At 33.3% G+C, this 12,968-nt stretch overlaps 1 protein-coding gene across 1 annotated transcript in view; it reads left to right on the forward strand.

Moving 5' to 3' along the window:
* The window catches only part of LOC143915853 (cytosolic carboxypeptidase 1-like), a 74,539-nt gene extending 62,575 nt beyond the window's left edge, over positions 1-11,964 (forward strand). Inside the window, exons 20-26 of the mRNA XM_077436674.1 lie at positions 76-163; positions 4,261-4,431; positions 9,158-9,334; positions 9,719-9,834; positions 10,667-10,709; positions 10,804-10,953; positions 11,923-11,964. Of these exons, the coding sequence (XP_077292800.1) occupies positions 76-163; positions 4,261-4,431; positions 9,158-9,334; positions 9,719-9,834; positions 10,667-10,709; positions 10,804-10,953; positions 11,923-11,964 (787 nt within the window). The remainder of the gene's footprint in view (positions 1-75; positions 164-4,260; positions 4,432-9,157; positions 9,335-9,718; positions 9,835-10,666; positions 10,710-10,803; positions 10,954-11,922) is intronic.
* The last annotated feature ends 1,004 nt before the right edge of the window (positions 11,965-12,968 follow it).

A 12,968-nucleotide genomic window follows, 5' to 3' on the forward strand; every position in this document is an offset into this window, starting at 1 on the left:
TAATAAACTTATATATGTGAATCCATTTAAAAAGAGAATTTTCGATATTTCAACTGAAGTTATTGTTGTTTTTAGTTACAGATGCGGTCTGACGAACGAGGACCTCAACCGACGCTGGAGCCGACCCAGCCCCATTCTTCATCCTGACATATACCATACCAAGGTGAGCTGGTGTGTGTGTGTACGCACGCCAAGATCGATTCAGGACGACCGATCCTGAACTTGGCGAGCGTCCATTTTAACCTGACGTAAATCATTATGCAATATGCGCGGCGCCATGTTACGTGCGCTCGCGCAATTCGATCGAACAAAAAGTGCATCGCATAAAGTTGTCCGTCTGCAGATTAATCACATTCGTAAATCTTTAATATAAACTTATTTAGCCTTACAAAGGTCTACTTATCGTTGAATCAATGGGTAATGGGGATAAATATATATTCTATTTTTCATTTTATGCATAGGTATACTACATATTATATGCAAAAGCTAAGTAGACGTCGTAAAGTTTTATGGATTGCAATAAAATGGAGTTACTATAATATGTAGACTAGAATATAAAAATGATAATCCTTCTTTATCTTACTTCAGTTAGCTATCTTTCAATTACCAATGGCGTCGCTGGGGGTGCTGTCACCTGGTGTGTGGTGGTGTCAACTAAAAATATATTTTATTAATTATTAATATTTGTTAATTTTTGTTTATACGAGAGAAAAGTGCCAAAAGAGAAGCTAAGTTAACACGTTGTTTCTGGATTGCATCTCCGTCTTCAGTAAGACGGAGATGCAATCAGTTCAGTAATCAGTTAACCTTCTTACATTTAGGTACATACACTGATATCTCAGGAATTTGAACAAAAGACAATTATGGTTCATATTTGATGCTATATATAGCTGCACCAGACGGATTCCGCGGTAGCTGTATAAATACAGAAAGCTGTATATATACAGAAAGCTGTATATATATACAAAAAGCTGTATATATACAGAAAGCTCTATATATACAGAAAGCTGTATACAGTGGCGGACTGGCCATACAAGCGAACATGCCCGATGGCATGTGGGCCCCACTATCTGTTAGAAAATATGGGCCCTCAGTAAAATTAAATAACTTTTTAACTATTTCACGTGTGTAAAAATGTATAGGATATTGCAACTTTAGGACCTAAAGTTTGGGTATTTCAACAAAACAAATTTCTTACGATATACACAAATAACTAATACCTGCTTTAACAGCCCAAGGATCGGTTAACTTTTTTTATTAGGCTTGAAATGTAAGTTTCAACATTTGCGTGGGACCTTTTGCCGGGCCTATTCCAACCTCAAGATTATGTATATACCAATACCTATGTAACAACTAACTACTGAAATAAAAATGGGAATAAACAAATTTTCGTGAATAATATAAACTGAATTGCTTAAAACAATTTTGATATGATGATTTAAATTTACTTCATACTTTCAAAATAACATTTGATTATACTTCGATGATATAGTAAGATTTAAATACACAATTTTAAACAGTTTCCGAATATAAAATCTATTCCTAATCTAGACACATCCATGTAAATAGAAATATAGGATAGGGGCCCCCTCCCCAAAATCCCGATTTTCGATTAACATTAATTGAAAATATTATGCATTTTTTTCAGGGACGTAATTTGGGGGGGCCATAGGGGGGCACTCGCCTAAATTAAGGAATAGTGTGAATTTAGAAAATATTATGAATTTAATGATTAATGAGATACTATGGATCTATGAATGCTACGTGTATTTCTTATGTATGTTACTTTTGGGTAACTAATAAAATAATCACTGCTATGTGCTTTGAAAAAAAACAAAACAAAACTTTATCTAATGTTATTACGTACATATGTACATAGATAAAGTGACAAGACAGGCGGTAGAAATTAAGTTAATTGATAGTTTTTTGGAGAATCAGTTTGATGGTCGATTAATGTTGACTATGTAAAGATTTGTGGAAAAAAATTTTCGCCTGCGGCGCTTTTTTCTCTTTTTACATAATATTTTTTTATAATTACTTTTTCAAAAATAAGCTTATTTTTTTCATATTTTATAACTCAATAAGGTAAAGAATATTTTCCATTTTTATTCCGATATAAAAAAGATTTTTTGAAAAAAAATTCAATTTGACCAATCTTTGCCTGCCCTGCCCCCCCAAAGAAAAAGCTGAAATGACGTCCCTGATTGTTTTCTACCGAAAGTAAAAGCCGATTTTATGCCGCATTCTTTTATGATGCATTATATTTACCTAGGACAAGGGTTAAAACGAAATATACAATATAATCTATGGATCTATTTTGCTTTTGCCATTTTTCTTGTACCTAAATTTGTTTATTCCCAATTTTGAAAAAAAAAATTTTCCCTTGATTTTTAGCGTGATGGAAAGAAGAAAATTTTGTTATATGGGGGGGGGGGACAAATTATTTTAACCCTGGGTGGGGCCCCCTTTGACTCCTGGCATGCACTGATTTCAGTCCCAGTCCGCCACTGGCTGTATATATGTATATACAGAAATTGCAATGAGGCTTGTAGCCGCTCAAGGACCGTCAGACAACGAATATGTCGAATTAGCGTTTTTCAATTTAAACAACTCCGTTTCACCCCAAAAATGCTTCGTGTCACTCCGCACTCTTCACCGGGTGACACCATTGTTTTACGGTCTATTTACATACATATATTAACTAGCACTGCACGTCAACGGCCCGACATAGCAGTGCTCGGAAAAGACTACTTATATTCAAACTATACAGCAGCACACGTTTCGGCATGTTCAAGCTTGTTTTGGCCGAATGCGAGGCAAAATCGGCTTATACAATACAAAGTGCGACGATACGGTGCAATATTGCTTGCATAGTATCGCCGAATCAAAATTGTCACAATATGACGTTTCTGAAAATATTCATATGCAAATGGCAACATTTTCGTTAGTTCGAGTGCACTCGCCACGTTATGCGTGAACACTTCCACAGTGGCCAAAGAAAATAGGATTTGCTTGATACGTTACTGTGACATGTACTGCTGTATAATATGAATAGATCGTGTCGGCTATTCCACGCACATATTACGGAACATATGAATGTGTCCATATATAGCTATTAAGCACTAAATAATATTTTTCGTAATGCTGTTTACGTGCAGTTGCTGGTCTGTGCTGTGCCGGTATCAATATACCTTGAAATTTCAGTATTGACACGTAGTTTGAAATTTAAGTCAAAATAGCTTGTTTAAAGATTATCCTTGCCTTTTTACAACAGAATATACATAAATACATTCATTCATATTACCTAGTTCAAAGGGAATACTATCGAAGTTGTTAACACTACAATATGAATCGTATAAGGGAATAGATACAGAGATAGACGAAAACACAAACAAAACCAGCTAAAATTTCAATAATTTTCACGGTGACCCATCGGAAAATTCACAAATGCGCTTATTAACTAAAGTATGTCTGAAATTGTATATATATGTATTCGATCGCAAGCCTAAAAACCAATGAATATCACTTTCAAACAATTGTAGATTTATCTCTGCACATAAAAGCGTATCTTTACTAAGTGAACGCGCTCCATAAAAGTTGTTTATAAATAGCTTTCATGTCCAATGTATGAAACGACATATGCGCATTGTTTGATTGCATCTTAAGGACTCGTGAATGATACTCTTCTGAATTCGATTTCGTTTCTGATTTTCGATACATTTACTCATCACATTGATACGAATTTGCCCATGAAAAGGTTAACAGCTTCTTATCCCATTCGTACGCGTGTGTATCCGTGTATTTGAAAAGAGATCATTGCTCTTGACCGCAATGAATATGCTGTAACTGAAATGCGCATCATGATACTTAGTCGGCTATTGCAAAATTATAAATATACCAAGCATAACAAATTACATAGAGTTTAATAGCAAATTTTCGCATTGCACATTTCCTTCAAGGTTCGCTTGCATTCGTCTAGCTACCAGATTTGTAGCCAGGTATGTTTTATCATTTTATGTATAACATAAATAACTGGTATGGTTTTGCGTAATATGCGAGCAGTCAAGTTCACAAAGCCAATTACATCACGTTGATGGTGAATTGTGAGAGAGTTTCTCACAAAACGTTGAAGCGCCCAATTGTATCCTCTTCCCCCCCCCCCCTCTCCATGGCATCATGGGAAATTCGCACTCGAATTGCGCAACGGTATTGTGGTATCATTCCTGAGTAATGCGTGAACTTGGTCTTCTATTTTTTCAGGGTTTGCTCGAGTACATGTCGCGAGCGTTGAAGAAGCCAGCTTCCGTTTACTGCGATTTCCACGGTCACTCTCGTAAGAAGAACGTCTTCCTTTACGGATGCTCACCTCAGCAGAGCTGGTGCTCCAAGGATGCTGAGATGACCCAACCGGATGGTCCGCTCAATTATCTCGTAAGTCGAATTGTATTCGTTATGACATTGCCTAAAAATCATGTATCATATGCAGCAACGGTTTATCATATGTACATATGTACATACATTGAAAATAAGCGAGCGCTTGGGGCCCCCGAATCTTGGGGGCCGCGAAATGGGCCTTTGCTACCAAAATTTACAACGTACAAATTATTATCATTGTCCACAATACGTTAGTAAGCCAAGAATAAATGAAATTAATACCTATTTAACATAGTATTTTAAAATATGTAGTAGCTTTTTATTCCAAAAACTGTTAGTGTTTCAAGGAAGTAAATAAATAAAAAAAATATAGTTTTTTAAAATCCTAATGAAAAGCTTGGTAAAAAACGATGATAGCATTTTTTTACTGAAGTTGGGGCCTCAAATTTAAAATGCGCTTGGGGGCCCCCCATTTACTTGATTCTCTACTGATAATATGTATGTGGCATTTTAAAAAACCAGACAAAGCTATTATTCAGTAGTGATGCATCAGATTCTTAATTTTTTTTTTGGGACTTGGTATTGGTCGTAGATATTTCTCTTCTTCGTGCATTGGGTTTTTAAAAAATTAGATGAACTATAAAAAAATCAATCTGGAGTGACCTCTGGTAATCCACATTGCATCGTATGGAGTCGAGAGCCATATTTGAAAGTAGCATAAGTCCACTTTTCATCATTTCAAGAAATATCTCGCAATATTTAAAAATACTGGTGGCCCGTAAGGCAGACCACAAGACACACGAACATCTCCATTCCCAAAGATCTGGCAGTTTCAGAGAGGCTCTTGACAACATGTAGGAAAAGGATTCTTTCCTATTTAGGCCATATTTCCAGGAAGGGTGTGGAGAGTCTAGAGAAGCTGGTATTCACCGGAACATTAGAGGGAAGGCGAGCAAGAGGACGGTCTCCCGTAAGATTGTCAGATAAAATTAAAGAACTGGCGGAGTCGTTCCTAAACTATGCTCTCAACTTGACACAGGACTAGGAGTAGAGGTAAATCCATCAGATCCCAGATGATATAAATGACCATGATGCTCAACATTGAGCAATTGAGCAAACGAGAAAGAATAATAGGAAGATGAACAAAAATATAAGTTGATTAGAATGGGAAGATTATTTGGTAACGCCAATTCTCTCTGTGAATTATCTCAACAGCACAGGAAAAAATGAAAAAACATTTCGACTGTACATTTTTTGAAAAGTACTATGCCCAATCCATTTTTTACTTCTAAATACCAATATTGAATAAGTGACCAACCCATGACTTTGTTTAAAATCCTCGATTCTCTAGAGTAAAAGTATTACTTCCGGTTGAGGTTTTTTACATGTAAAAAATTATCATTCTGATTAGGTTAGCAGTTTGGGAAATAATTGAGCTCAAAAACTTAAAAACGCCTATAAGGGGAGGCACCATTTCCAATCAACTTAAAAATTTGAAAAAAAATTACGTCGTATCAATAAGAATTTCAGTAACCGATACTAAGTTTCAGTTTGATAGGAATAACACTGATACACAACCACATATACATTTTTTCTAGACCATGAAAACGTGATCAGTGATCGATTCTAAATTCGAATCAGTCAAAATCTCGAGTTCAAATTTTCACATGATCACAAAACTTCATCTATTGTTGCTACGTATGTATGTACATACATAAGTAGATAAAGTAAAAAGGATGAAACTTTTTATCATGACATATGCAACTTTCTTAATATACATAGTTTTTGAAAAATAGCATACAATAAATAAAACCACAAACATTTGATCAAATTCAGTCGGGCTATTTTCGGTCAACTTCAAAATATTGGACTTCATATAGAGTGGTAATAGAGAAATGATGTAAAAATATTCCAGTTATTTTCAAAAGTCTGATGACCATAAGTTGAAATGCTATAATGATTTTTACCCATCCAAACTTATATATAGATGTGAGAAGCTGTGGATTTTCACCAAAGATTTTCAGCATGGAAGCTCGTGAGATAATCTTCGCTTGAACCACACAGCCCATTGAATGTGCAATTCAAAAGCATCTTGTCTCTAAAGCTACCGGTGGTTTTCACCTGGTGTTGCCGACGATGGAGACAGATACTGGGCCGGTTCACCGACCACCTTATCGACCTTCCAGCATCTCTACCTCTACGCCTGAAACAATGATGCTTTTTTTGCAGACATAAACAAATGCAATAAAATCGTCGATGCATTTTTATCAGCCGTTTAATGGTCGAGTCGCGGTACGGTCGGCCATTAGGATAATAATCAGGAAAAGTGTCCCCCCAGCACACGGCAACTAAGCCCGATGCAATTTTATTATACGTGCATATTACTTTGTCGCCGATTTAAACGTTGCAATTTCGCCATGTATACATGACGTTTAATATCTTAGCTTAAGAACGGTGTCGTGTTTTCGGTAAGTGTTTTCAATGTACATACATGTACATATGTACATAAAATGTATTTAACATTTGACACGTTCAATACGGCCACAACTTTGTTGTATCATATATTGGACAATTGTGTATGATTTGTAAAAAATTGCGATGTTTAAGGATTGACTACAAACTTAACCGAACCGAGCGTAAGGCTAATTTTTAAGTAATACAGATATAATGTGCTCAGCGATTGTGTTGATAATTTTCTTGATCAATTGCGAAATTAATAAAATACATTTACGATTAAAATCAGTCACAAATCTTAACAATTATTCGTAGATCAACCGTTATTTATTTACTACAATTAAGACATGGTGATATAACAGATATACTTCAAGGCGTCACTATAGCTAAGCATTTATACATGAAAAAATAATTGAAAGCCACAAAAAAAAAATCTAAATATATACAAAAATAGAGTATGAAAATAATATTTTATTTATTTATTTACATACATTTATATAATATATACCAGGAAGGCCTAACAGGTAAGCCCCAACCTGCCGTCCTGGCTAATTATGTATGTACAAACATCGATAAACAATTTATAGAGTAATTTTAGAGAGCATCTTAGAGACTATCTATTGATATTTTTTTTTATTTTTGCAGCATTTTTTTTATAAATCACCGAATTTCGTATTTTATAAATCAGCGAATTCGTAATTTTAAATTACATATATGAAATGGACAGGGTTGCCAATTTGTTGAAACCGTTTCAATGGAGAGAAATTGCCAAACTCTGATAGAAAACGATCGAACTTGGAGTAACATATCCAAGTTCTGGCCATAAGCACAGCCAGGGATTGAACCCGTGACTACACAATTGAAAGCATTACACGTTATCTATTGATCTGTGCTGCCGGTAATGTAAAGTAAATAACAAAGATAACAATAAAATAAAATATGGACAAATTAAATGCGAGAACACATTTTGATCTCAAATTAAACAATCCCTCAACTAGATTAGTATATAATAGATTGAATAAATCCAAGTTAACTGAAATCTGGTTGAGGAGCTTGATGCCCCTTGTAACAGACGACGGAACTATCAAATTGGTACGAAGCAAGCATGAAGTAGTGTTTAATTTTAATGATATGTTTTGTGGAAAACCTTGTTTTTCTTTTACATGCTACATGTTTTGAGGCTTATTTTACAGAATATTATTGCAATAAAATGTTTTTCTATTTTTCTTTATTTTTATTTATTTTTTTGGACCCTTTAAATATGTGTGCGAGAAAATTTAAGTATTTAAATTTTGTATCATTGTAATGAAAATAAAAAAATCAAGTGGGATTTTTTCTGTGGGTTGGTCACATTCGAATTTTTTTATAGATAGTGTTATACACGTGTAGTGGCTGTTTTCCATATTTAGATGTGTACATCTTGCTCTTTATATTATACTTTATCTCTGCAACCATTGCTTTTATGGTACAACTTTGTTGCAGTTTAGCCATGATTCAAAATCAGATTTGAACATGCGAGGAATGGTGGCTTCGATGAAACGCCCCTGCACGTTTTCGAACGTTGAAAAAGCATCTCTCGTAGAAATCGTGTGAGATGCTGTTGTTGTTGCAATTGGAAAACTGTCGATTATGATGATGATGATGATGATGATGATAGTAATTGCACGAGCGGTACACTACCTAAGAAAATTCCCCAAAAACACACATGTACCGTGTTCTCGGTAACGGAATGATAATGTCTCGATTGCACGCTCGTTATTATTAAATACCGAGGCGACATTACGAAACTCAAGGTCCGTGAATCTCAAGGGTCGACGAATTAAACGTCAATTTTCGACAACTTGCAAAAAATCATTAAAACAATTTAATGCTTTGCGCATTTTTGATAAATTTTCACGTGAAAAACCAGACTTGCGTGACCGTTATGTCGTTTTGTTTTTGCTTCAAGTATGCTCGTCGGTGATATCATACACCGTCGATAAGCATACGTCGTGCGAAAAACGATGTAAATGTGTAATGAAAAAAAATCTAAAATATATATATATGAATTAAAAACTGTGTTCCTCTTTAGATATAATTGTGAATGTTTTTTTTCTTTTTTATTAAATTTAATTAAACAATTTTTACGTCAAAACACAGACATTCGGTTTGTACATATCTTTAAGATACTAATATTAAACGCATGCTATTTTTAATTTTTTTATTCTAAATATTTTTGATCACGTAAACATCTGTTTTTTTTTTATTTAAGACACCAAAATTATATACTATTAGGTACTATGTATGTATATTTGATATTTCTATTAGACCTTGTTTTTGTATATTTCAGTGTCTTCCAGCGGCGATGCACCATTGCTGTCCTTCCTTTTCATTGGGAAGCTGCAGTTTTAAGATTGAACGTGAAAGAGAAGCTACCGCTCGTGTAACAGTATGGCGCCAATTGGGTGTCCAGCTCTCATACACCCTGGAAACGTCCTTCTGCGGTTTCGACCAAGGACCCTACAAGGTAATAAACCCGTCCTGCCACAAAACAACCACTCACGACTAACTGCGATCCGAAGGATGAGGTCATTTCCTTCGAATCAGAAGCTTAGAACACCAGATATGTATATTAATATAAACAGTAGGTAATAGTATACAGCGAATAGACAAAGGATATTTCAATTTGAATATCTCATAAATGATACAAACGTCTTAGGGTGGTCGTCGTAGATTTGATGACTGTATTCATTTGGTATTCCGTGGATATATTTAGGTGTCAAAACGTACTATGCAATAAATTTCAAAGAAAACAATATCTATCATATTCATAGTGAATACTAATTAGCATCGCACGATTTATTTAAACCGTAGTTTATGTTTTTTACTGACTTCCAATTTAAATTTATAGGGTCTGCAGCTAAATACTGGACACCTCAAAGAGATAGGCAAGGATCTTTGCACTGCCCTCGCCACCCTCAAGGAGACCTCTCCGGCTGACCTCTATCTGACCACTGACGAAAATGGGTATAGTTCTGAGAAAAGTTATCAAAACCTATTATATCCACTCTATATTCATAAATTTAGCTATAATTATTATTTTTTATTTCGACAGAAATGAAGTATATATTTATGAATCAAATTGTGAACAAGTAAGGGCAAGGATACATCCTTTCAATTATTATACATTTTATGTTTGAGGCTTTCATTTTCTTTTTTTACTAATTTTTTTGATTCATTTGTTCGTTATATAATAACAATATTCATATGAAAAAAACTAATACATTTAAAAAAAAAAACAATTAAAACCTCTGCTTGTACTTGTTGGTAAATGATAATGAAAAACGCGGTAAAATGAAAAGTTAGCGAAATTAGTTTATAGTACATATTATGGAAAAAAAAATATATTTTTGACTTAAAATTCGCTAGATAATTAATTATACATATTTTAAAGCAATAAATGACAATCGATAGAAAAAAAACATCTAACTATTGATTCCAATACTCACTTTTGGCACAGCAATACCAGATTTTGGATTAATGACTGCCAAGTTAAAAATCTGTAAAAAATGGCACATATTTTTATTAAACGCTCATATGTCTTAAACGAGATTTAGATAATAAAAAATATTGCCATATTCGAATTCAATGGGTCAAACTTAGTAAAGAATTATTAGTCTCCACTCCAGTAAGTATTATAAAAACGTGATTTTTTTTGTTGCTCAGTGTAATTAATGGTTCATTTAAATTTCATATATGAATACATACAAAATAATAATACGTTGTCTAGTAAAAAGTTACAGTTACAACCCACATTGTTCACATTGTTTATCTGTCAGTTTTGGTTAAACTTTGTCAGATATAACCCGCATTTCCTGAACGGTTTACCCAAATATTATAAAGCTAATTTATTATTTACAAAAAAAAAGTCAGAACCCATACAATGCCATTCTTGGTAGTTTAATAATATTCATAATACAAATTTAACACAATCAGACGATTTTTTCCGCTCGCATCCTAGCCAAGTCCATTAATATTCTGTCTGTCTGTCAGTATCCGTTCTACGCTTCCTGCGATATGTTCAAACATCTCTTCGAACCGGTGACTGAAATTCCTACGGTCTCCTGGAAGTCCATCTTGTCGATTGTAATAAATAAATAAAATAAAAATGCACACGCTGTTTCGGGAACCGCATACCAAACACCGTTCGTACATTCGGCTTATCTTTGAACAACATTTAAAATGCTGATAATGAGCCACCACCATCTGATGACTTCCATGAATGTTAAATGGCGCTAAACAAGGTCATTCCTTGCACTTTTCAAGTTCAACATGATGATTCATTGTTGGCTTCCTGAGGAAGCTTTTTATATATGTATGTACATACATTGAATTGGCTTGATGAATGTTACAACCAAAACCCACACATCAAATCTCGCACGTCCTAATTGTCGTTTCAAGGTAGTACACAGTCAATTTGTCAGTAATACAATTATAAACTGAATGATAAAATAAATAAATGTTGCAATAAAACGAAATAAAATCTGAATAAACAAATATCATTGTAATCATCTAGTCATTCACCATCCACTGCTGGATGAATGCCTCTCCAACTCGCTTCCACTCGTCTCTGTTTTGCGCAACTCTCATCCAACACATTTTCATAATTTCGTCAACCTATCTTCCTTTTACCCTTTTGCATTATCTCGGGTAGCATTTTAATACATCTTTTGTCCACCTTTCGTCCATTCTTCTAGCCACGTGGCCCACCCATTGCCATTTCAATCTCGCCACTCTATCCACTAAACTACCCTTGTCATATTTCTCACCCACGTGTTCCGTTTCCTGGCTTTCCTCGTTATGTCAAGCATACAACGTTCCAAACTTATTTGAGTGCATTGGACTTTGTATAACAACTTGGCGTTCAATTTCCAAGTTTCACATCTGTACGTCATCACTGGTAAAACGGACGAATAAACAAATATAACGATATAAAACTCTGTAAATGATGATATACCTATGTACATATATAATATGTATGTATCTTGTTGCTTTATTGTAATTGTGCGGATATACGTTGCATGAATTATGAATTTTGATTATTTTTATTTTTAGTCACGATTAATAGCATGTCATGTTCCGAATGTCAATGATTGAAAAATTCTATTAGTCATTTTTTTATACCATTTCATATTGTTGACAATACATGTAAATATTCCCATTGCTTAATAAATTACTAATTGGAGCATTAAGAAAAATAATGATATGCTATTTTTTGCTGAAAAATTCATACATATTTCATATGATAATTAAAATGTAATAAATATTTTTTAACCTAACAATACATATGTATGTACGTATAAATTCTCATATCGCAATTCTTTGTTATAGGAGAAATAAAGACGCTGACAGTGATGATTCCAGTTCTGAAAGTCTATTATTATCTGATACAGATGATGAAATCGATTAATATTTTAATCAACTATTGTGTTAGTAATAGTTTATTATCTCATTACTTATATACATATATTATTGTCAATTTCATCAAATTAAAAATTTTATAAGACAATAATTTATAATAAACTACATAGTTTAGATGCTAATCTTACTATCTAAATATTATATATTTTAATTAAAAATTATAGAAGGCTGTAAATTAAAATTGATATTTGATCATTTTTGTTGATTTTTTTACGTTTTTTGATATTTTACACACTTGCTTATCAAAATATTATATTTATCGTATTAATTTAAATGCTGATTTAATATTGTCGACGCATAGGCATTAAATTACTACTAATTAAATTATTTCGCTCAATATTTTAACATTCGACTGAGACACGCTAACCATGTAGTGTGACTTTAAAGGTTGTGCATTAGTTTTAAAAATTAATAGAATGTACGTATATGTACATTGCTTTTTTTGTTTTGTTTTTTAGTGATTATCTATAATTAAAGAAATTTTAAAGACAAATTTACTATGAATTAATCCTTTTTGATATAATGTATATCATAATATCATAATTGTTATAAAACTACGTATAATACATACTCAATATTTTAAATTTTAATCAATAATGTAAATTATTATAAATAATAAAATATTAAACAAAATTTGTGCTTATCTTTTATTACGTGTTTTTTTTTTTCTCATTTTATAT

This window comes from Arctopsyche grandis, chromosome 8 (genome assembly GCF_051622035.1).
Source record: "Arctopsyche grandis isolate Sample6627 chromosome 8, ASM5162203v2, whole genome shotgun sequence".
Taxonomy (NCBI): domain Eukaryota; kingdom Metazoa; phylum Arthropoda; class Insecta; order Trichoptera; family Hydropsychidae; genus Arctopsyche; species Arctopsyche grandis.